A 22854-nucleotide genomic window follows, 5' to 3' on the forward strand; every position below is an offset into this window, starting at 1 on the left:
CAAACACTCTTCCCTTTTGATATGTTTTTACTCCTAAATTGCCATTTTGCCCTTCTTGTAAAGGAGAGAACATGGATGGAACTTTAGTTTCACATGATTTTATTTCTTTTCCTCCATACAAAGGTCAAAACATAACCCTCACCCTGAACTCATACCTTCTTCATCATTTATGCACTTCAGATATCTGCAGAGAGACCTGATTTCACTGCAACTTATCCCTTGCCAGAACTGCAACCGTTCTTTGCAGCAACCATTTATGGGCTTTTACGTACAAAGGCATATCTGTCCTTTAGATTTTTGTTCTGGAGACCATCATGATTTCTCATCATTATTACTGGAAAGCCACATATATCTTAGAATTAAAGGTTCAGTTACTTTTAAGGATGTAGCAGACATAGGAAATTTGGAACTGCCAGTAAGTTAATGAGCAGTGTTGTTTCCCACTTAACATCTATTTAGCTCTAAGAGGATTTAGAAGAAAGTGTATATGCCACTAAGGCGTTAAAACTACCCCACATGTACAGGCTGAAAGAGTTCAAATGTCCATTTGAGACCACTGACAAACTTGTGAAGACCTGCCTCAGAGGCAGGTAAAACCTAATGCTTACTTTAAGAACTGCATGAGAGGTGAATTTGGCTTGAAAACATATTAGGGGATGGATCAGGATGGGAAGCATTACTGTTTGCATCTTTCTTCCTCACTGAAAGTATTTACAGAATGTGTCTGACCAGCATGCAACTATGCAGTGTACAAAAGCACCTGCTCCCTGGCCACTTCAGCTCAAGTAAGCTTTGCAACATGCTTTAAAATTCTTCACATCTCAGAAAATGCTGCTGTTCTCTGAAAATGTGCCAAACTTGAACTTCACAAGTGGTCCCCATTTAAATGCAAATCAACTAATTAGCAATTTAAAGTACGCTAACAGATAATCTGTATTTGACATACTTGGTCTTTAAATGTGTTAAAGCCCACTTTTTTTCAGTTCCAGAAACGTGTGCACTACTTTAAATTCACCTGGTAATTGAGTATTTTTATGGTTACCAAATGGACAAATATTTTGCACATTCAAGGCTTGGCCTGGATAATTAATAACATGACCTTTAGGCACAGGAAAGATCAAAAGCAAATTTGTTCTAGATTTCACAAAATCTTGCTAAACTGTAGCTATCACTCCTCTGTGTGACAAAAAAGTCATCATCTCTTTTTTGTGGGGCTTTAGCATTGAGGGTACTGGTATAAATATTGTTGTGAAATCCCAACTGCAATGTAGTCAGGTGTTTTGAAAGTAGAATTTCACTGTCAATACTGTGGTGAACTAATTGATATTGGATAGAATTAATTTTGAATATTTGGTTGATTTAAGCTGATAAAAGACTGTTTGAATGTCAAAGGTCATACCTTCGCTCAGATACAATCTTAATTTTAAGATGAAATTTGTACTCAGGTATAAATCCATGACTACTAAAGAAAAACATAAATTTAGGAATTTTGATAATTACACAACATATTCATACAGCAGAAATTATTCCAATTTAAGGGACAAAAATTTCCTTCTAATCAAAATTCTAAAATTTCAAAAGAATCTTAAAATTTATGAAGAATTCCCATGAATGCATTAAGGTACAATTAATATGTGACACATTAAACCACTATGAAATGTAAATACTGTCAGAAATTTCAACTCCAGAGAAAAGTAAACTATACTTGGCAACTAGCATCAACACTAAAATGACGGTGGTGATTGTAACTCTGGTTATCCATGCTGCTCTCCCGCTAACATGCAGATGTGGAGAAGACAGATCAAGCCCTCCAACTGGTCCCTGACTTACTCTGTCAAGCCCAGGTGTCAAAAATGTATAGTGCAATGACATATAGCCACATCAATTTTCCTATAAGCACTTTGTTTAATTAGCTGGAGGAACACATTTGTCTTTACTTGCTCTCCGATCCATAAAGAGATAAAGTGTCATTTCCCTGCAGTCATACTTGAAATCTGTAATATAAGGAGCCCTAAGCTAAACACGTGAAGAGAACAGGTGCAGACCATATAACTTACTGGAGCAGATGATGTCTTAGTGTTCCTCAGCACTAGCTGTATTTCTGTACTGGTCACAGAGAAGACCAGCACAGAGATGCCTTCATGTATGTCCCTAGTCAGAAAACCACTTTAAGCAGTCACCAGAACAGAGTCTGTGCTAATGGAAACACACTTGTGGGAGTGTGCTCTACATGTTATTTTTTTCTTAATTCTGAATATCTAAACCAGATGACTTTCCTGTTTTTCTGGCTAAAACAGCTGAAACTAGAAACTTCTTGCTGAAGAAAACTTTTTTTTTGGTTTGACTGGCACGCTACTGTCTTTTCATGAAAAGAAAAGGGTTAAAATAAATACTTTGCTGTCTTTTGCTATTTTTTTTCCTCAACAAAATTTTAGGGGAAATTATTAGAAGATAAACCAATTAGATCCCGATTCTCACTGGAATATAAACACAGGCTGTACACTTACTTCTCAGTGGACCACCACTGGATTGGATTTTCAGTTCTGTATACCAGGTAAAGCAGCCTCATGCAGCACTCAATAGTAGCACGGAAGTACCATGATGCTTACTTTAGCCCTCCCGAGGGATTAATATGAATGCTTAATGACATTAATCCACATGTACCTCATTTATGTTTAATGATATGCTTTCCATGCACACATATTTAAATATTAATTTTGGATTGAAAGATAATCGTTCAACATGATAACAATTAAACAGCTGTAACCTGTCTTGTGTTAAGTAATGGAGCTGCAGGCAAGCTTTATAAACAGATGGTCTTACCCACCCATGCTTAATGTTAAAGACTTTTAAAAAAGAGGTGTTGACAATTCTGAACAAGAAGGCATAGTTTTAATGCAAATTGGCCGATTTGCAATTTAGATTACTCTAAAACTAATTTAGTCTATAGAAAAAATTAAGCTGCATTGTAAAACTGAGATATTACACAGCACATAGATACAGGAGGTTCCCCACCAACACAATTATTTACTAATTTCATTCAGCTAACAGAGTTTAATGGAAAAGCAGCAGGAAAAGTATTCATATTTATGGGCTCCCTATGACAGTTACTTAATATACTCATGGTCCATGACAGTTATCTCACAAAAAATAATAGACTTTCTGAAACAGTATCTGTTCTAATCTCACAAAACAACTACTCAGACAGGAGAGGGTCACTGAACTCATTGCAAGCCAGAACAGAAAGAAAACAAAAACATACTTTAGTACAACTGTGTTATGAAAACTTAGTTACAGAGCAAATTTTCATCCAGGCTATCACCTGGGCACCAGCTACGCATGCATGGTCTTGTATCACACTGAAATGCAGACTGAGCTTCAAAAAATAATACGGATGTTCACCTCAGACCCAAGAATGTCACTTCCAGACTAAATAAACAATTGACAGGTGATTTTCCATCGTTTTGCAGCAAACTGTTGATTTAATCTGTTCTCATGGGGATACAGGAAATGGCAAAGCATTACGTTAAAACATTTTAGCAGGGCCTGTTGTGACCGGACAAGGGGTAATGGCTTTAAACTAAAAGAGGGTAGATTCAAACTAGATTTAAGGAAGAAGTTTTGTTCAGTGAGGGTGGTGAAACACTGGAACAAGTGAGAGGTGGTGAATGCCCATTCCTGGAAACATTCAAGGCCAGGTTGGACGAGGCACTGAGCAACTAAATCTATTTGAAGATGTCCCTGCTTACTGCAGGGGGAGTTGATCTCTAAAGGTCCCTTCCAATCCAAACTATTCTGTGATCCTATCATTTTATGATTAAAGTTCTCAGGAGGGAAAAGATGTTAAGCAAATGAGGTGCCTTAAATTGTTTAGAATGTGAAATATACATAGTCAGTGTTTAGTTCAAACCTGTAAGATGTTAAACAATACCACCAGGTCTTGAGTTTTGTTAATTCTCATTAGATTCATTTTATCAAAATACTGAGCACACACTTATCTGATGAAGATCTTTGATATAAATATGTAGAAGTATGTGTTCAGAGCAAAGGGAATGATTCACAAGTGTGGCTGACATCAAGTGTGGTATTAAGTTGGAGCTACCCTGTGCCAAAGACGTGTCATGGAACAGTGGATATCAGCAACACACATCAGGTTTACCGCATTAGTCAAATCAATCTTCCCCACCTTACTATACACATTGCTTCAAACAAATAAAAAAATCCCCACTTTACTTAGTCTGTTATGCTCTCTATCACAAATCAAAGTATATAAAATACATATGTATATTATTTTGCGAATCCAGTCTTCCTCAGTTTTACGGAAACGCTGAGATTTAACCAGGTAAGCAGATGTCTAATTTTTTTTCTGAACAAAAAAAGCAAATCTTTGCAATCACCTATGATTTCGCTTCCCAACATTCTGAAGTTTTGCAATAAAAAAAACCAACACAACAAAAGGTATCTGGGAGCTGAGGGCAATCAGAATTTCCTTTGGTTAAATTCCATTTGAATATTTTGAAATACATGTAAAAATCAGCATAACTCAAAAAGCAATCAAGGTTTAAAGGATATCAGAGAGAAATAAAACTGAGGACTACCTTGTTTTAATTAAGGAGATAGGTTTGTTTTTTCCTTCATTCTACCTTTGAACACATCAACTTACAACAGTTAACCAGTGGGTTAACTGAAAATGAGACTGGACAGATAGTCAGTATTTAGAAATATATAAAAATCATTAGCTGAGATGTAAAATTTTTTTTACCATTTTAAACAGCATTCATGCTTCACAAAAATACCATAAACTCTTTGAACAAAAGAGTTATGGATTTAGATGATTCAGTATACATTCCAGTTAGCGCCCCCATGAGTAATGCATACATATCTATCCCATTCTTTACATCCACCTAGAGATCTGGAGGTCTATTCCTTTCCCAAAAAGTGAATACAGTCAATTGCCTTTAAGATTTGCAACTCCTTTGGAATATTCCTTTCCCAAAGAAGTTGTAAATTTTGGCTGTTGCCCTTCACAGGCTTCCAGCTAATAGCTGCAACAAAGAAACACATTTGCATTTCTAAAGTACTTCACAGTATGGCAGCTAAATTGTTAATGACTTTCAGAAATAAGAAGAGTGCAATTGTTTATTTTTAGACATATAAAGGCAGAATGAGTGGGAGTCTTTCATATGCATAACACAAATTATGTAAAGATTCTGCTACTAAGTCGAGAGTTGTAAGTGGCATAAAATGCCTGAGTTACAAATGGGGGGTGACCATAAGAAACTGGTTTGCATAGAAAAACATTCTGAAGTCCCTTGTGTTCTGAAATTTACTGCTCAGAAAGACCTATTACCTACTGTAGGGCGGGTGAGAGAAAAGCAATTTGACTCTTCATCTGCCAAGCTGAGGAGGCAGCAATTTTTACCCCACAAAGAGTAAGTACTCTTGGAAATGAGCAATAAAATAACCTGGCTTCTCTGTAACACTGGGCTCCTGAAAAAAACAGCTCTAAAAAATAAACATAACAGCAGGCTAGAGCTTGTACCTCCTTACTTGTATTGGAGGCTGTAAGGGCAATAATAACTAATCAAACTATCTTAACAGCAGCAGCCACAAAGTAAACACCCATTTAAAGAATAAACAGGTGGGAAGACAGACCTGCTCGCCCAGTGCTGAGGAAAAACTTGTTTGTGCTTAATATGTTGGAAAAATTGTTCAAGAGCAGTTCATCCGTATATAACTACAACCCTTGAAATGCTGCCAAGGTCAGCGAGACCAACAGCAGAGCAATCTGCTGAGTAATTGCTCCTTGGCAAGTTAAAGCAGTCAAGGGAAAGGCTTTATCCTACTTCTAAATATTTACTTTCTTTTATTGTTCAGAAAGCAGTTCTCTCCCCACCTCTCTACTCTCTTTGTCAGCATGTTTTCTGGAAGCTCCTCAAAAATGTTAACCCTATTGATTCTCCCTGTGATTCTGCAGATGCACCTTGATTCGTGCTCTTTCCTATGTCTGAGCAGTCTCATTAGTAAATAATAATAATAATAATAAAAAAAAAATCAGTTGTGATTGCTGTAAAAAATAATTTACAAGTCAATCTTACTACTTTCACACCTGACTCCCTTCTACAAAACAAAACCCTGCCTTCCTCGTGCAATGATGTGGTCGTCAGTTAATACAGTTGTAACAGGCCCTCGATTTCCCTGCCCTCAAAGCTCTCACCACTGCTTCTCACGAACACCAAGCACAGCAAACCCACCCACCTCTTAGTCAGGGCTATAAACGAGCCAGGAACGCAGTTTGGGTTTTACTGTTTTCAAAATACTTGTGCCTCAGTGATGGCTTAGCTATGCTAACACATTCAGAATTAGAGTCCTTCCAAAACTTCCATGGAAGTTAAGATGCTCCAGCCTCTTTTTAGCTTGTGCTAAAAGCAAATAATTCCATATTCACATCTATCAGCTCCACTGCTGTTAGACCTACCATCCTATCCTGTTGCTTCAGCTACATCACCTCTTTTAACTGTCTTTCCTCCATGTCTCCAAACATAAAACTATGATTTTTAATTGAATTTTTTTTCGACTCTTCAGATTGTTTGTGATTTCCTCATCACTCAATGTTACACTTGCCTTTGTCTGACCTGTGGCTACCTCTTTTGTTGCCTATTCAATCCACCTCTAAGTGCTTAGCCATGATGTTTCTCATACTTGGGAGATGTGTCCCATAAATACTTCAGTCGCACTGTTACTCGTGTCACAGCCTTTGATAAGCTTTGTACATCTAAGTACAAACAAGACATCTCTTGAATGTAAACCACTGCCAGTTCCTTTGCCTGTGTTTCCTACCTGTTGCCATGCAATAGTTACAGACCTGCAGCGTTTAGTACAAAGGGGAATTAGTGTGGAAGGGAATTTCTTAGCACCACAGCTCCACTTTTTCTTAGTCTTCTTATTTACATGCATAATTTCTCATGCCAGCTCACTGTCAAAGCCTGCATAGCGGAGAAAGATATCCTACTGTATATGGGACATATGGACTGTAAATAACTGAGTATGGAAAGCTCCATTGATAAAGGCACAGTAACTTCCAAAGTTTTTCAGGTACTAGAACTAACTTGGTTACAGAAACACAGAAGCTGTAATAAGGATGGCTTCTTCTCAATCAGCTGTATTAAACTGCTGTTACATTATTAACATGTAATAAATTTGAGAGCATTCTAAAATAGAACACTATGTTGACAGGAAGATAAATTTGGGCAAAATTTTTGCATAGGTAAGTCACTTTATAGAGCTTCTTCTCCTTAAAAGAAAAAAAAAAAGAAAGAAAAACAATAGGAAGCTTCGTTTCCAAAAGACATAAAGCTATCACATAAAAACAGAAAAGCACAAATCAAGTAATATATTTACAGTTAAAAATAAAAGTAACTTCCTCCTCACAGAAAGGCAGTTAAAGGGAAAAGATTGAAAAGGAAATTCATCCACCTTGTTTTCATAGCACACTAGGTACAAAGAACTCATGAGCCATTATATAACCATTTCCTTTCTTAAAATATCAACTCCTTTCCACAGACTGACATGTGCTAATATTCTGTTTGAAGAAACATTCTTCAAAGTAATGCACTTCTTATTCAGCCATGGCCAGCAGTGCTGGCTGTTTGAATTTTGCAGCGAAGACAGCGTAAAGCATAGCCGGCCTACCAATGGTGCAGTGCTCTCCGTTCCATCCCTGGCTACATTCACACTTCCCGTCTTTGCAGGTGCCGTGCTCGGCACAGCGGGGATGGCAGGCTCTCTGGTTGCAGGCTGTGCCCGTCCAGCCCTCCTCGCAGCGACACGTGCCACCCATGCACACACCGTGCGTGCCGCAGTCCACGGAACAGATTTCTGCATTTGAGAGGAGAGAGGGGGAGAAAAGGGGGCAGAGAGCACAGGGGAGAGAGAGGGTATGCATTAATTAGCATTGCTACATTATAATTCAACATGTGAAGAATAAAAAAGGCAAACTATTTGAAAGTTAAATCAAAGGAATTTACTGTGAAAGACATTTTTATGTAAGATCCAACAGAACAGAGAGTACAGTTTTATCTCTTTGCTCATGGTCACTTAGCCAGCATACTTTAGTGATGTTTAAGCATTCACAGCTCTTTTGCTGTCTCTGAGTAATTTTCAATCATGTTTTTTGTGATCACATATATCTTAAGAATAACCATTTTTATCTTGGATTACATGGCACTTAGACCTAGCTGAACTTACACTGTACTCACGGTGACTAAATGTAACATATACCTAGATCATTGTGTGTTCTGAGTGAAAATCTAATATGATGAAGTTCATTTTAACAAGGTTTCCCCTCCATACCCTTCTCCCTGTTTTCTTTCGAAGTTAAAATGTGCCATTTCTGACACATTTTTTCATTATAAAGAATCGGCCCTAGTGAGACAAATTATTACTATGCTGACACACTGACATATCTGTTAAATATAAAAGATGATTCTCTTTTACTTTCAGTAAATTTGTATCAGTGACAGCTGTGAACAGTCTGGTTTAAACAATAGTTTGTTAAAAAAAAATAAATCAACATACAGCAATTTAACTTGTCATATAGTAACAGGATCTTGTATCTGATAGAATAATTGAAAAATATATTAACAGCCAAAGGTAGTCAGAGCCCAAACAACGCATATTAAGTCTCAGCTAATACAAGATGATAATTTAGACTGCTAGATTTTGCATTTACAGTTTTGGTTCATTTAGTCAGATTCCAGCAAACTTCTGCTAAGCAAACAACAGAAAACCAAGAGGAGATACAATACAGCCTAAGGGACTTCTTTAATTTCTTGGCATATAGCTGGTTGTAGCCATGTACTGGTTCACAGAAGTGTTGTATTTAGTTTTTGTTTTCTTGTAAAAGACAACAAGTAACTTAGGAATAAAAGATCAAAACTATTTTTAACAGCAAAAGAAAATTTAATCAGTGCAGGAAAGGTTTCTAGCTTCCCAATCAACAGTGTTATTCTTCTGGCTGTCTCAAAGTGCTGTGGAACATTAAACAGTATCAAGGAGCTGCGATATTTCTTGTAAGAAACAGCCCAAAACCTCTGTGGAGAAAGACAGCTGTGATTTCCCCCTCCCCTTTTTTTTGCCCCTTATATAGCATTTTATATCTACTTTGAATTAAATTTTTGATTAAGAGATGCAAGATGGTTTGGTTAACTTTAGGAGGCACAAAACGTCAACGCAGCTCCAAGAAAGAAAGGTTTATTTCTTTTCAATCTAATCAATTTTTCATTAGGGTGAAGGTGTTTATCAGCTTTTAGCACACTACCTTTGAGCAAGATGCGTCAATCTTTGTAATGAATTTATTAATTAGAGCTAATTTAATTGAAGTGGAATTGAAGGGCTAATTAACGGACAAACTGCTGATGAAGATAGAGGAAAGCTCTGCTGATTTCAAACCTATAAAACCCTCTGATGGAAATAACTCATTCTTTTCTTCATCGAGCAATTTAACAACATGTTTATGGGCAACATTTACTTTTTTAGTGTACTACTCTGAAGGTCGTTTTGCACAGCTTCTGCAAATAATCTGCGCACGGTTTTACAAAGCTCTTTTTTGAGTCTGACATACTTGAAATATTTGAGATAAGAAACATTTTATGTTATTTTAATGACAAATCATTCCTTGAAACATAAGTAAAAGATGAAGCATAATTGGTCATCAAAAAAAAGTGTAGAGAACATCGTGTCAAGAAATAGGGGATCCATGTTTTGTCTGAGAAGTAGGAAGGGTCTCTCATAAATAGTCAGTTTTAGTGCCAGAAATGCTCAGAGAAGAATTTTTTCTTCTAAACAAATTTCACAGAAGACAACATTTTCTTCTGTCACTTTTTCTTGAATGTTTGGAACTCTGTCCTATCACTCTTGTATGCATAAAACATAATGGAGTATCACAGATCCTGGTCAGGAAGTACATTTGTTTTAAAAAGATGGTTCCTCATGAAAAAGTTATATTTATTCATAAGCTGGCATAAACCCAGCTAGCCCATGTGTTCAGTTTTCATTAACAAAATGTCTGAGTTCTTAGGTGAACTGGTTTAGACAAATATATGTCTCACAGTTAGACATGATTTGTTTTTTGATATGTGGCTACCAAACAAGATCCTAAAAAATCGTATTTGTCAAAAAGCTGCTGTCATACTTTATAAATATTTAGATTTTGCTCTCTGTGCTACTACCTCTAGTTTTCTGCTTTTGTTTCTAAGCTCAGACAATGAGTTTAATAAGCTCAGTTTCATATTTCAAGAAATCCCTCTGTTCTTCACTCCTACCAACTCCTTCTACCCTGGCAGCCTGTACCCTGCCTTGAAAGCTGTTTAAGATTCATTCTCACATTCCCTTTGCCTTCAAACTTGAATGCTGTCTGTTTTTCAAGAAAAATGGCTCCAAATAGTAGAAGAGATTTTTAAAATGTGACTGTCTCTGGTTTCACAAGTGTAGTTTCAAGTTTCTAAACAGATGTATGAGGTAAGATTATGCAGAATACCTGAAGTTACCAGGTGAATGCAGCGAAAAGATACAAACAAATACATTGATTTTCAAATCTTTCAAACTCACCAATTATTTTGAACCTTTGAATCAATTCACAGTTCATGCTGAAGTCAACTCCAAGACATCAATCAGCTCAGCAGGTCAGGCCTTTACAAAATACTGTCATTAAAATGCTCCTATTTAGGATAAGAACATTTTACAAAATGCCAGTGCTTTGAACTCTTACCATTGGAGCAATCTGGACCTGTCCAGTTGGGGTCGCAGGTGCAGGTACCACTCTCTTGAAGGTAGGTGCCATGACCAGAGCACTGGTCAGAGCACATTGTCTTCAGGATTTCACAGTTGTTGCCACCCCAGCCCGGGTTGCAGTGGCACTCGCCGTGGATGCACATGCCGTGGCTGGAGCAGGCTGGGTCCAAGCAATCCGCTGCAGGGAGATGAGAAAGGTCAGTTTAAAATTGTCCTTCCTGACAACAGTAATCAACTCCTAGATGCTCATGGCACTTTTGGGCTTAATTCATATTTTAAGACCTTACGAAATAGGCAGCATTGCATTCATCTCAAAAGTAAACATTAGTAAGTTGATGCTGAGAAGTTGACCTTTCTTTCATTACAATGAGTGAGGAAAAGACAGAGTGAACCAAGGTATCTTGATGCCAGCCTCCCTTCTCTGGCTACAAGTTAAATCACTCTTTGTCATCACTACTTGCATAGCTGCAATTTTCCTTGTAAGAACACCTTGTTTCCACATCACTTTCTGATACTATGAAATCTGTGCATGCACATAACTGTCATGAAGACAATTACAGGTTACCACTGAGTTAACGGAGAATCTTTCAAGGTTTGCTAATTTTTCTGAATAACAAGAAGATTGGCTTTGAGTCTTGGGCCACTGATCTTGATTCTGCCTAATCACAGTGTAACAAGTGTTGGGATTCCCTGCAGCACTTGGTATGAACTGACTCCATCCACTGCTATACAGTTTTGACAGCTGTACAGGACCCTCAACTTGTCTCAGAAATGAATGAGTTGCATCCTGTCTATCTGTCTTAATTCACTTTAATGTGCCTTAGATGACGAGATTTAATTTAGCAATTTGACTCAATAAAATGTTACACTTGTAGGGTCAATGGTCTGAAAATTTAATTCCAGAGACTTAATTGCATTACTTTGTATGTGGAGATCAATAAAATCAATTTGATTGAGGAAGAAAATGGCACTTTTTACTTCCTAAAAAAGCAGAATGGAAAACGAACTGCATTTTGCTGCACACCAGAACCAATATTATTATACACATCTCTGGAATACAAAAATGATGCATCATTTTTCACTCTGATGCACTTGTATCAGCACTTTCCACAATGTGGTCAGTGGAAAAGATCACTAACAAATGCAATACATTAGCGATTCACTCTATACCGTGAAAATTCATTAAGTATTCCTACATCTGTATTTTGGGTGCTTTCTTCTTAGGTGAGTAAAGCAAAAAGATAATGCATGTTACTCAGAATTTTCCCACTGCTTACCTAAGAAAAAATAAGGCATAATAATTATGTAGAATTCAGAGATACTAGTGATTCCCAAACTTGATTTGTAGTATTCTAAAATGATTTTTGAAGAAACATGGTTAGTGCATAAGATCTAGATCTAGAAAAATTGATAGAGCTGGATGTGCCAGCTGTAAACCTGTTGTAAACAACAGCCGACGTTGGTGTAAATATATCCTAATTTACCTTCTTCACAGTTTTCTCCTTTATACCCAGAGTTGCAGGCACAAGAGCCCATGATGCAAATGCCCCGGCCCCCACACTGGGGATCGATGCACTGACTTGTAGGCACATCACACTCGGTGCCCTTCCAGCCGCTGTAACACAGGCAGCGTCCTTTGGAGTACTGCCCATTGCCACTGCACAGCACTGGGCAGGCTGCTGTGAAACAAAACATGGCAGAAAAATTAAAACCAAGGTCTTCATCAAAGCTTTATAAAGAAGAACATGTAAGAAGTTGCTTTTCTGATGTATTTGTCTTCATGCTCACTTAGACTGACTAGAGAAAAGCATTGGGTTGATTTACCTCTCGAACAATCGGGGCCCAGAAACCCAGGAAAACAATGGCAGGATCCAGAAACACATTCACCATTACCATGGCAATTTCGGGGGCATTCCACCACAGACTCTAAAGGGAAAAAGAGAAGGATAATTTACAGATGCCCACTGCATGAAGTACTTATCATGTGAACCACTACTATCTGACAGCGTGCTCTTGCTCCAAGAAGTGTTTATGTTTGGTTTGTTTGAAGAGCACAAATAGCTGTGATCTTCTATTGCTGATGCCTCTAGTATCTTAGGACATTATATTCCAACAAAAAGGCTAAAATTATAATGGTAAAACTATATGAGCTCCATACTTAAAATCTGTGCCCTGTGTCATTTAACAAATATTTCAAAACAGTGTCCTTTCAAACATAATTTTACTAGAAGGCACACCCCTTATGCTTTATATGAAGAAATTAAAATATACACTCTGTGTTTTATTCTGAGCAGCAAAGGAAACACTGTGACTGGAAAACCCATGAAAAAAAAAGATCATTTAACTATGAAAACTTATCTATGTATTTCTAAAAAACCTGACCAGTAACTAGCATTTGGTAAGAGCTTTAAAGATTATGCTTACCTATAATTATGGTATTAAAAGACACCTGCTCTGCATTTTTCCCATCATTGTAAAAGGCAAGGTGCCAGATGCCAGAATCCAAATACTGGATAAAACCTGCCTCGTGGAGACTGACAGACCTCGCCTGCCGCCCCGCTCGCTCTGACTCCAGCAGGTTGCGTTGCTCCCTTGCGATCAGCCGGCTGCCATCCAGGAGCTCCACAAAGTCGTACTGCAAAGAGAAACAGACAGGAACTTGACAAAGTCATGGGATGACCCATGGCATCGTCAGCTTCCCCACAACACCCTGACAACATGCTTGTATTTTGACCGAGGGTTTCCTTTTGGAGCAGGGAAGCAGGAGCTGAAACCAAACCTTGTTTCTTTCTTTGCCCCTTGAGAAGCATTCAAACAAAATTACTGACTAGTTCTCATGCTTATTAGAGTGGCTTTTTCAGTGACAAGTGGCCAATGAACCTATTACATACACTGGGGGAAGAAAACATTAGTTGAAATGAGTCTTCAGTCACGACTGCCACCTGAATTACAGGTGAGACCTAACTTTCCAACTCTGTTATACGCATATGGGTTAATAATAATATCCAACACTAATAATCTACTTTTCTTCATTTAGTTTCAGATGAAGGATTAAACTGCTCAATTCCCCTTTTGCACAGTGTGGAATTGTGGAGGAAGGAAAGCAAGAGCTTTACTTTGCACTGCAGAAGCTCAAAAGAGCAGATGGAAAGCAGAAAACATTGCAACTGTTGAAAATGACAAACTGACAAAAAAAAAACCATGGTACCTCCAGTCAATGGACAGCACATACTGCATTTTTAACAATCATCAGTGGGGCTTTGAAAAATGTAGTGGTATCTCAGTTGATACAACAAGCAAACTCACAACACAAGGTTTGATGTATGTTAACCTTAACTAAGGCTAATGGGACCTGGAGGGATAAAACTGCTCCAGGCCCTACATTTATTTACACTATCTAGAGTCTGTTCTCATGGCTTGAAAGTTGTCCTCTGCCTCTTTTGCATGTAAAGATCAATATGTATAGAGCAAAATTGAACAGGTAGGAAAATTAAAGAGCATTCTTGCTTGTGGTAGAAGGTGTCTGCTTTTCCTGCCAAGACTGTTCAAAGTTTCCCTTTTACTGTGACACATGTTTATTGTATGAAGTGAACTGTAACACATAAACCTTCAATCTTCCCACACGTTGGAGATATTTCTCAAATGGAATTACATCCAGGGCCTATTAAAGTAAAGGCCAGCATATGAAACCACTGATTCAGCTGAGCTGGGATAAGATCAGTTCCCAGGACCAGATAATCAGTGATTTTACACCCTGACTTGTGACCTTCAGAAACTGTTCCCAGGACAAAGGAAAATATGATAGCCTTTGTCCTGGAACAAGGGTTTAAGTGCTTATGATCCCTTCTTGAAATTGCAGGCCAAAATTCACTGCTACTCTAAGACTGTTCCTCCCCAGTATGTGAAGGAAATGCATTGTTAATACGCCTCCATCAACACCTGAGACACTTTCCCAGCTATGTCTGAATGAGCAGAATAGAATATAATGTGATTAGGATGCAGTATCTCAGTAGCTTTGTATGTGCTGCATCACATTAAAATGAATGCAAACGTTTTGGGAGAGCAACAATTATTCACAACCATTCAACATTCTCATTTGTCAGAGAATTAAATATTTATCTTATTTTGTGTGAGAGAGAAAAACAATTTTATTTTTTTTAACTCTCACCTGACTGAAGAGCACTTCTCTCTGGTGGTTCTCACTAATATTTTAAAAAAGGGAAAGCTTGGGGAGCTCTGAGTTTTAACAAGTCAATTATAGACATTAAGAGCGACTTTGCCATTTGTATACGGCAGGAGATCAATTTTGTAGAAGGACAATTTCAGACTAAAACTGTATTTTTGATACAGAAACAAGTGGTTACACTACTAGATTGACCACTAATGGCTGGCTGACAAGCACAGTACAATTAATGATTTCATATTTGTAATGTAATAAGGACATATGCTGTTACCATAACACCATTTTAGACTACATTTCACAAGTCATACAGAAAGGAATTTACTGTTCATTCTGTCCCCCAGCAAAAAACAATAATGGATCTTAACTCTTTTAATATTTTTATATTTAGGATATGATAACAAAAACAGACTGGAAAAACAATTATCTTCGTAAGCAAAACCATGCCAATTTAATTTTCCTCCTACTAGAATAAATTAATTACCTTTATATTGAGCCTAAAGGTACTGATTTGCCCTACCATTCATACGGTTTTCCTTTAAACCAAAATCCCTTTTTTATTCTTAAAAGTCTCTTTAAATAAACATATTGATTCTCTGGCTGCAATGGAACTGACATTTTTAGAAAGTGTCACAAAGACTTTCAGGCTTGCATTGATTGGGTTTTGAATGGACAGCCACCGTCAATTATTTCTAGTTGATTTATTTATGATTCCCCAGAAAGAGAGAACTATGCATCTCAGATCAGTCTGTGACACACACATAGTAGCTGTGCTTGAGACTAATTTTGGCCCCTAAAGAAAATACAGCAAGGCAACCAAAAATTCTTTCTTGATTACAATACATCAAACCACTTCCTATATGCTGCATCCCTATTATTTTGTATTATGGGACAGAACAAGAGTTAAATTTGCTGCATTCTCTTATTACTTAATAATAAAGTGCTAAGCAACTGATAGGAATGTTTTATATACAATTCATCCTGTTCCAAGACAAGAGTGTAAACTAAGATTTCTTGAGATCTCTCCCAATCTCATTTCTATCATACTTTTACTATGTCCCTTGCACTGGTAGGATAACTGTCATCAGAGGTTGCACAGTTATGGACAGGTATTGACTCCAGTTTCTTCTTACTTACTGTCAGGTTTTAACGGGGTACAAAAAAGAGGTGGATAAACAGGTAAAGCGTACAGGAGAGAAGTGGAGAACAAGATGGTAAATGTAACAAGCAAGTTTCTTATTACAGTCAAAGGTAACAATGGAGAGAAGGCAGACATTGGTAGAAACACCAAAGCAGAAAGGAAGGAGCTAAAGAAGATTGTGGTATGTGGTTATGCATGTTGGGTATCACGGGCAAATTAGCAAAGATATTGGAGGGGGACAGGTGATAAGGCAATTTTACAAATGCTAGCCTAGCCATGATGATGATGACAAATGCTAGCAGAGTGCAGGTAATAATGAGTTTTTTATTATTTAACAAAAGGTCTGAAAATTCAAATACTGATGTTTGAGAGACAAGCAGCAGTTGCCACTTTGCATAAATTTTGTTATTAGCACTTGTCACTCTGTGACTAGGAGATAAGCACAGACAGCATTCAAGAGATGCAGACATGAAGTGATGTATATGGGTAAGATCCTACTTTTCAAAGTCTGCATGAAACAACCCTAGCTTTTCACATCTACATGGGCCCTGAGCCAATTTTTATCATTTTGAGATGAGACCTTGGACCTATGGTAGACAGATTACAGAAATATCAGTTCTGTGATTAAAAGAAAAAAAAGAAAGCAAAAAGCAGACATCATTAAGGCATTGTATGAAACTGTCATAGTTAAACACCTGTTATGTTCTGAGTTTTTCTGGTCTCCACACCTCAAAAAGGCTGCCTTAAAGCTGGAGAAAGTTCAGAAAAGGCCAAGGATGACCAAAGGATTGAAGCACCTTTAATAAAAATTATGAGAAAGCACACTAGAAAACATACAACTCATGACACTAGTGATCTATAAAAAGAGGGTGGTATGGAGAAGAAATATGTGAGAAACTCTCCACTGCCTCTTCCAAAACACTAGCAACAGTGAGAGAAACAAAAACTACCAGGAGGCTGTCTTAAAACACACTTAAGAGTACAGTGTGAGATGTGTAGTTATGCCTTGCTGCAAATGTCACAAATACTAAAAGCTTCCATAGGTTCAAAGATGACCACACAAACTCACTGAAAAAAATAAACTATCTAAGGCTGTAAAATACAAAGACAGCATCTTTGACTCAGTAAAGTACTTCAGCCTTAAAACTCTGGAGGTCAAAAGCATCTTGTGGGAAGAATAACTATGGTACTGTCATGCTGCTATATTAATCTCTACATATGACCACCATCACAGACAGAAGGCAGGGCTAGATAGGCCTTTGATCAAACTCAGTGTAGACATTCATGTGGTTTTGTACTATGTTCCTATGACATTTGGAACCATATGCGTAAGCTGCCTTGTCTGATGGAAGGATGCAGTGAAGCCCAACATCAGTTGTTAGTCTGACCCTGCTAGCTATGCCTGGCTTGCAGTTAGGAACTTTTGTCAGTACAAGCCATAAGGGTTAAGGGAAATAAGAAAGCAATAAATCGATTTATGCTTGCTGTCCCCTCAGTTTTCTGTTTCATTAGATGTCTTTTTACCTAAATACATTATTTCGTTCATGTAAGTTCATATTGATATAAATACATATTTTACCAATGCAAGTTGTGTCTTCATCAGACACAAGTCCTGTGTTATCCCTTTGTTGAAGAAAGGCCTAAATTGTTGAGAGATATTTTACTCCACAAGCAGGAGCACAGTCACCAAAAAAACATAACCTTTCACTGAAACTGCCTTTTTAGGAGATTACATACGTGCTTTATCTCAGGTACTTAAGTAGACATCACTGGGTTCAAGGTCATATAAACATTCTGATAAACTTGCACCCTTGGGAATCTTCAGCAGCCCTGTAAGTTCACTAGGGCACTGATAAGTAAGCATGCCTAATTTTTCAATGTATCAAGTGTCAGTCAATGGTTTGTAAAAAATACTGTAATTATATACCAGGCAAAAATAGGACAAGAGAGCTTGACCTATATCCTGAGAACAATATATCCAAAATGTCACAGAAACTACTGAAAATACAGTAGCAGAATTTGCCTATGATTCTTTTTGTTGCATCATACTTAAACATCAATAAGAACCAGTAATCTGCGTAACACAAGTGATGGTAAACAGATTTAGTAGTCTCCCTTTCTGTGTTTTTGGATAAAGGACACTTCTATTTAATTTTCACCCTTTTAAGAGGATAAGGAATCAAGTAAGGATCTTTTTTTTTATAGACCTGCCTACTTGCATGACTTCTCATATAAATGCACAATCCAGATCAGCTTCTTCAGTTTTATTCATTCTTGCCACACATGTATTCCCCTAACTCCTGTTATTATTTTTATCATTGAGATGGCATTTGTATTCCAAACCCCTATTTCCAATGGCTGATAACTTTCTGAATCAATTTTCTTTACACTAGACTTTCTTATGCTTGTTGTCTGCCTGAGGGTAGGTGTTCATACGTGAAGGTCTGAAGAAAATCCACTTAATCATTTTTATGAGGATCAAATTTTTAAGTAAACGTAACTGTACTTTCTGCATTCAGTGAAGTGTTTGTAATTTAATGGAAACTAAACTAAAAAATAAAGTTAATGTAACATTCTGTGATTTTAGCTGCGTTGCTGACCCTTCCTCTGTGGTTTGATACTGTTAAATAAGTGTAATAATTACATATATTTCTATGTTCTGCATCTTTTAAAAAATATGCTTGAAGAAAAAACCAAAATAAATTTAAATAGCACAGTAGCATGAAAACCAAAATTAAAAAAAAAATGGGATTGCATTAAAATATATTAATTTTGCAGTTATGGATCTGCTGTTGCAACTGTGTATCAGGCATAATTAGTCAAGCTTCGATCCAATTATACCATTAGGTTGCTATACTTAGATTTTTGTCCAGGGCAAATCCACACACTTAAAATATAAATCAGTAAGATGTTACTCCAAATGGAATAGAAGAGCATGAGCTGAAATACCTTTTCAGGTGGAAAAACGGATCAGAGACAGGACTTTGATAAATATTGCACTGAAAGAAATCTAAGCTTGGAGGGTCTTAAATCTTTAAAATAAAATATGAATAGAATTGATTCTAAATTACCAACTCAGGCAATGATTCTCCCTTTCTCCTGCCAATCCAGAAGACTGTTCATTCTTTTACACTTTAACTTTTCTCTAACTATGGATAAAGAGTGTTTCTTTGTTAGTAGGCAAAGGTGTGGCCACATGCAATAAAAAGTGCCATTAAAAACCTCTGAGGGGTGGAACAGAATAAATCCTCTGGGGTACTTAAGAACAAAGTTTCAAGACACCAGATGCCTAGTGAAGACTGTCACTTTTACAACCCTAGTTCACTGTATCTTTGTAGACACATATTACATATTTTGTCTTTTATGTATTTATTTAGTGAGACACCAAACTGTAAATACTGTAGTATTTGCTTGTCTTCTTGTTTGGAAATTTCACTAATGTGCTGTTTCTCAAGCACTCTCAATCACGTGTGTGGCCACAGATGCTATATTAGTTTGCTTAGGTTTTTAAAGATATGTCTATGTACTACAGGAGGAAAAACGTACCCATAAACTGTGCATAAAACGATTCTGTATCTGAAGCATCATTATTGATTAGGCATTAGAACAGCTCATAAATAAGAACACCCTCCACCCCCATTTTGGATCCCAACACTTAGAGTATTGCAAATGTTCTGGACATCACATGAGATCAATAAAGTATAAAAAGTAAAAATATAATCATGAAAATGGAAAAGTACGTAATCGAGAGAGAGGAAAAATATATAAAAGACAAAAGCTCACAGTTTTCAATAATGTGTACTATTTTTAAAGCAAGCAGTTCTCACCTGAGTGTGTGAAGGTGGTAAGCCTTTTCGACCATATACTCCAATCAATGCATCTTTCTGAAGGGATATATTGAATTTTAGGAATTGTGGCTGATCAATGAAGAGTTGTGATCTCCAAAAAATTCCAGGGGGAACTTCTTGTATTGCTCTTCGGCCTATATCAAGTTCTCCAGAATCTATAGTGTTGTTTTCTTGTGCAAATCCCCCTAATTTTCCTGACAGATTAGAATAATAAGGAGATAAAAAATTAGTGTTCCTTTCTGGTTTTCAATCATTCTTCATATAAACCTTCAAATCACCTCAGAAAAAATGTTACCTGACAATGTTTCTCAATATAAGATCCCAGGAATTCTTTGATTTGGAATAAACAGGCAAAGATACCACAAATACCTACCAATTAAAAATGCTGTAGCATCCCTTAGGGTGAGCATTACGGGGACAGTTTAGGATCTACATTAAACTATTCTTTTTTTTTCCCACAGGCATTTTAACAGGAGTTTTCCAGAATAAAGTCTCACATTAAAAAAAAATTAAGATAAAGGGAAATGCAGCATACAGATTTTAAGAATAATAGATACATAAACATAAGTAGTCAAGAGAACTAATATACAATGTTTACCATATTAAATATCAGAGCATTTATACAATGCTACAAAATTGACAGCTCTACTTCCCTATTTTTCGTTTTGTGTTCCCCCTCACAAAAGGCAATGTTTCTTGCTCCATTGCAAGCCCATGCTCCATGGCATATGTTCTTATGCCATAATGCCTACATTCTCTGCACTCCCTAGCCTTAGTCTCAGGCTTGTTATCACCTCCTTATCCACCTCCATATCCTTACTGTTTCCTGAACAATTTGTATACTAGCATGTCAATGGCTGGTACTTTCACTACTTTTTATATTATGAATATGCATTTATCTTGCAGTCCAATCACTATGAGTAAGAACATAGCACTGAATTCATTAATGATTTTTCTCCATAAAGCATTTGTGCAACTATCAGTTAGGCTTAGGAGGTCAGGGATGATGGCTTGAAAATGCCCACAACAAGCAAAGAAGATGCTAACATGCAAAAGACACATGGTGTCTAAATGCTAACACTGAAAAACTGGACTACTGGTTGTGGCATTGAAGAAGAGGGAAATTGAGTCATGAACTTTAGATATCCCCAACAAACTTTTTGTTCAAGTAGCTAGGTCCAGGAAACAGTAAAAAAAATTTGTGGTTTTAGTTGTTAAAGTGTCTTCTATTTGCTAGATTTGTAGGAAACAGAATTACTATGAATGACGCACTTGCTAAGTGTTTTGCACAAACCGTCACCACCCAGCTTTAAAATGTGGGATAGTTTAGGTGAGTTTGCAGCAAGACTGTTTGAGGCCAAAAAGTCAGGTCTGATGTTCACGCACTGACTCCAAGCTGTGGAGCTGGACATAGGCAGTCTTGGAAGTTTGTGCCAGGGTCAAAGCCTACTTCAACATGATGGAATCAGTGCTGTCAAATACTGACTAAGATGCAAAGATGGGTGTAAGAACTTGCTTACCAATATATGCCAACTCTGGAGTAAGTAATGACATATTTAAGCAGCTGGCACATCAAGGTGAGGCTTGAGTGAAGAAATATAAAGAAAAATAGGACTGCTGTTATAGTCTTAGAGTTTGCTGTGTTTTTACCAATTTACATTTTTTTTCAGCAGCTAGCCTATTACAAAAATTGAACTAAATCCATCTGAATGTGACGTTGACTTGTTTGCATACAAGTGCTCCGAAGAACTGACAATACTGCCCTGTCTTTTATGTTCAAATTCTACATTATTCATCATTTGATGGAACAAACTGACACAACCTTTTTGCAAACATTTAGACTGTAAAAAAAATAGATTAAAATCTGAAATGCCAGGTGAGGTCACAGATTGATCCTCACCACTTTTTGTGCATCCAAAATGAACTGCAACTGCTGTTGAATTAAACAGGTACAGAACTACTGTTGAGAGGCCTTAAGTGGGGGCTTGTATTATTATCATCAGAGCTGTGTCACAACGCATTGCAGTCACTGAAAATGTCTCACTGCATTGTCACACTGATCAGAGTTCTGCTGAGAAGAGTCAGTGAAATATCTGACCTTGCAGAAACCATTTTTTTACACTTTTAAGGATGAGTCTGATGCTTTTCTAACTTTGGACTTAACCTTTCATAATATTCATATGTTATTCTAGAAGATGGATCTGTACTCACTATTTCAGTTTATTTAAGCATTTGTTTTTTACCTTCTTCCTTCAAATTTAAGCATATTGTATTGTATAAATTCACACACTGATGACTTGTAATCACTAAACAATAAACACTTGTTTGCAGTATTGATCTGCTGCTTCCCCTATTTCTACATTTCACATGAAAAACAACTGACTTGTACTACTGAAAACATGAACTGGAGAGCTTAGGCAGTTGGAGTTTATCAAACGTTTTGACCAACTTGCCAGGAATGCCTATTATTGGGGTTCAAAACTTAGCAGATAATATTCCTATGGACTCCCATTTTCTTCACCAAAAAAGAGGCAGTTTTACCCTGTAGCCACATGCCCCTTTAGCACCCCACCACCTCTCTCAAAATAGTCGCTGTCTGTTTGCACTCTCAAGGTTAGGGCACTAATTATTCTTTGTTCCCTGCTGTATCTCAGTGAGCATAAGAAAGATCCTTGCAGTGTCATTATCATATTTTCTCTGTCTAAACAGTAAGAGTTCTTACGCACAGCTTTAATTCCAAACATGAAATATCATGTTCATTCACATTTACTGTGAGGGTGGTTGGAATTTCTCAAGTCTAAATCAGAGTATTAGGATATTACCAGGGCACTAAAAAAGGGTGGTACCAGAAGTTGTTCAGCTGTCAAAGTATTCAAATCAAGGCTTCACTGATT

At 37.1% G+C, this 22854-nt stretch overlaps 1 protein-coding gene across 8 annotated transcripts in view; it reads right to left on the bottom strand.

Annotated features, from left to right (window-relative positions):
• Positions 1-22854, bottom strand: part of TENM3 (teneurin transmembrane protein 3) — a 381689-nt gene that overhangs the window by 71479 nt on the left and 287356 nt on the right. For all 8 annotated transcript variants that reach the window (XM_018070569.2, XM_018070609.2, XM_018070616.2 and 5 more), the window contains 6 exons: positions 19940-20154; positions 13216-13426; positions 12616-12717; positions 12276-12470; positions 10769-10969; positions 7693-7878 (listed from right to left, as the gene is read on the bottom strand). In XM_018070569.2, coding sequence (XP_017926058.1) covers positions 7693-7878; positions 10769-10969; positions 12276-12470; positions 12616-12717; positions 13216-13426; positions 19940-20154 — 1110 coding nt within the window. The remainder of the gene's footprint in view (positions 1-7692; positions 7879-10768; positions 10970-12275; positions 12471-12615; positions 12718-13215; positions 13427-19939; positions 20155-22854) is intronic.

This window comes from Manacus vitellinus, unplaced genomic scaffold, assembly GCF_001715985.3.
Source record: "Manacus vitellinus isolate BGI_N305 unplaced genomic scaffold, ASM171598v3 scaffold_0_pilon, whole genome shotgun sequence".
NCBI lineage: Eukaryota > Metazoa > Chordata > Aves > Passeriformes > Pipridae > Manacus > Manacus vitellinus.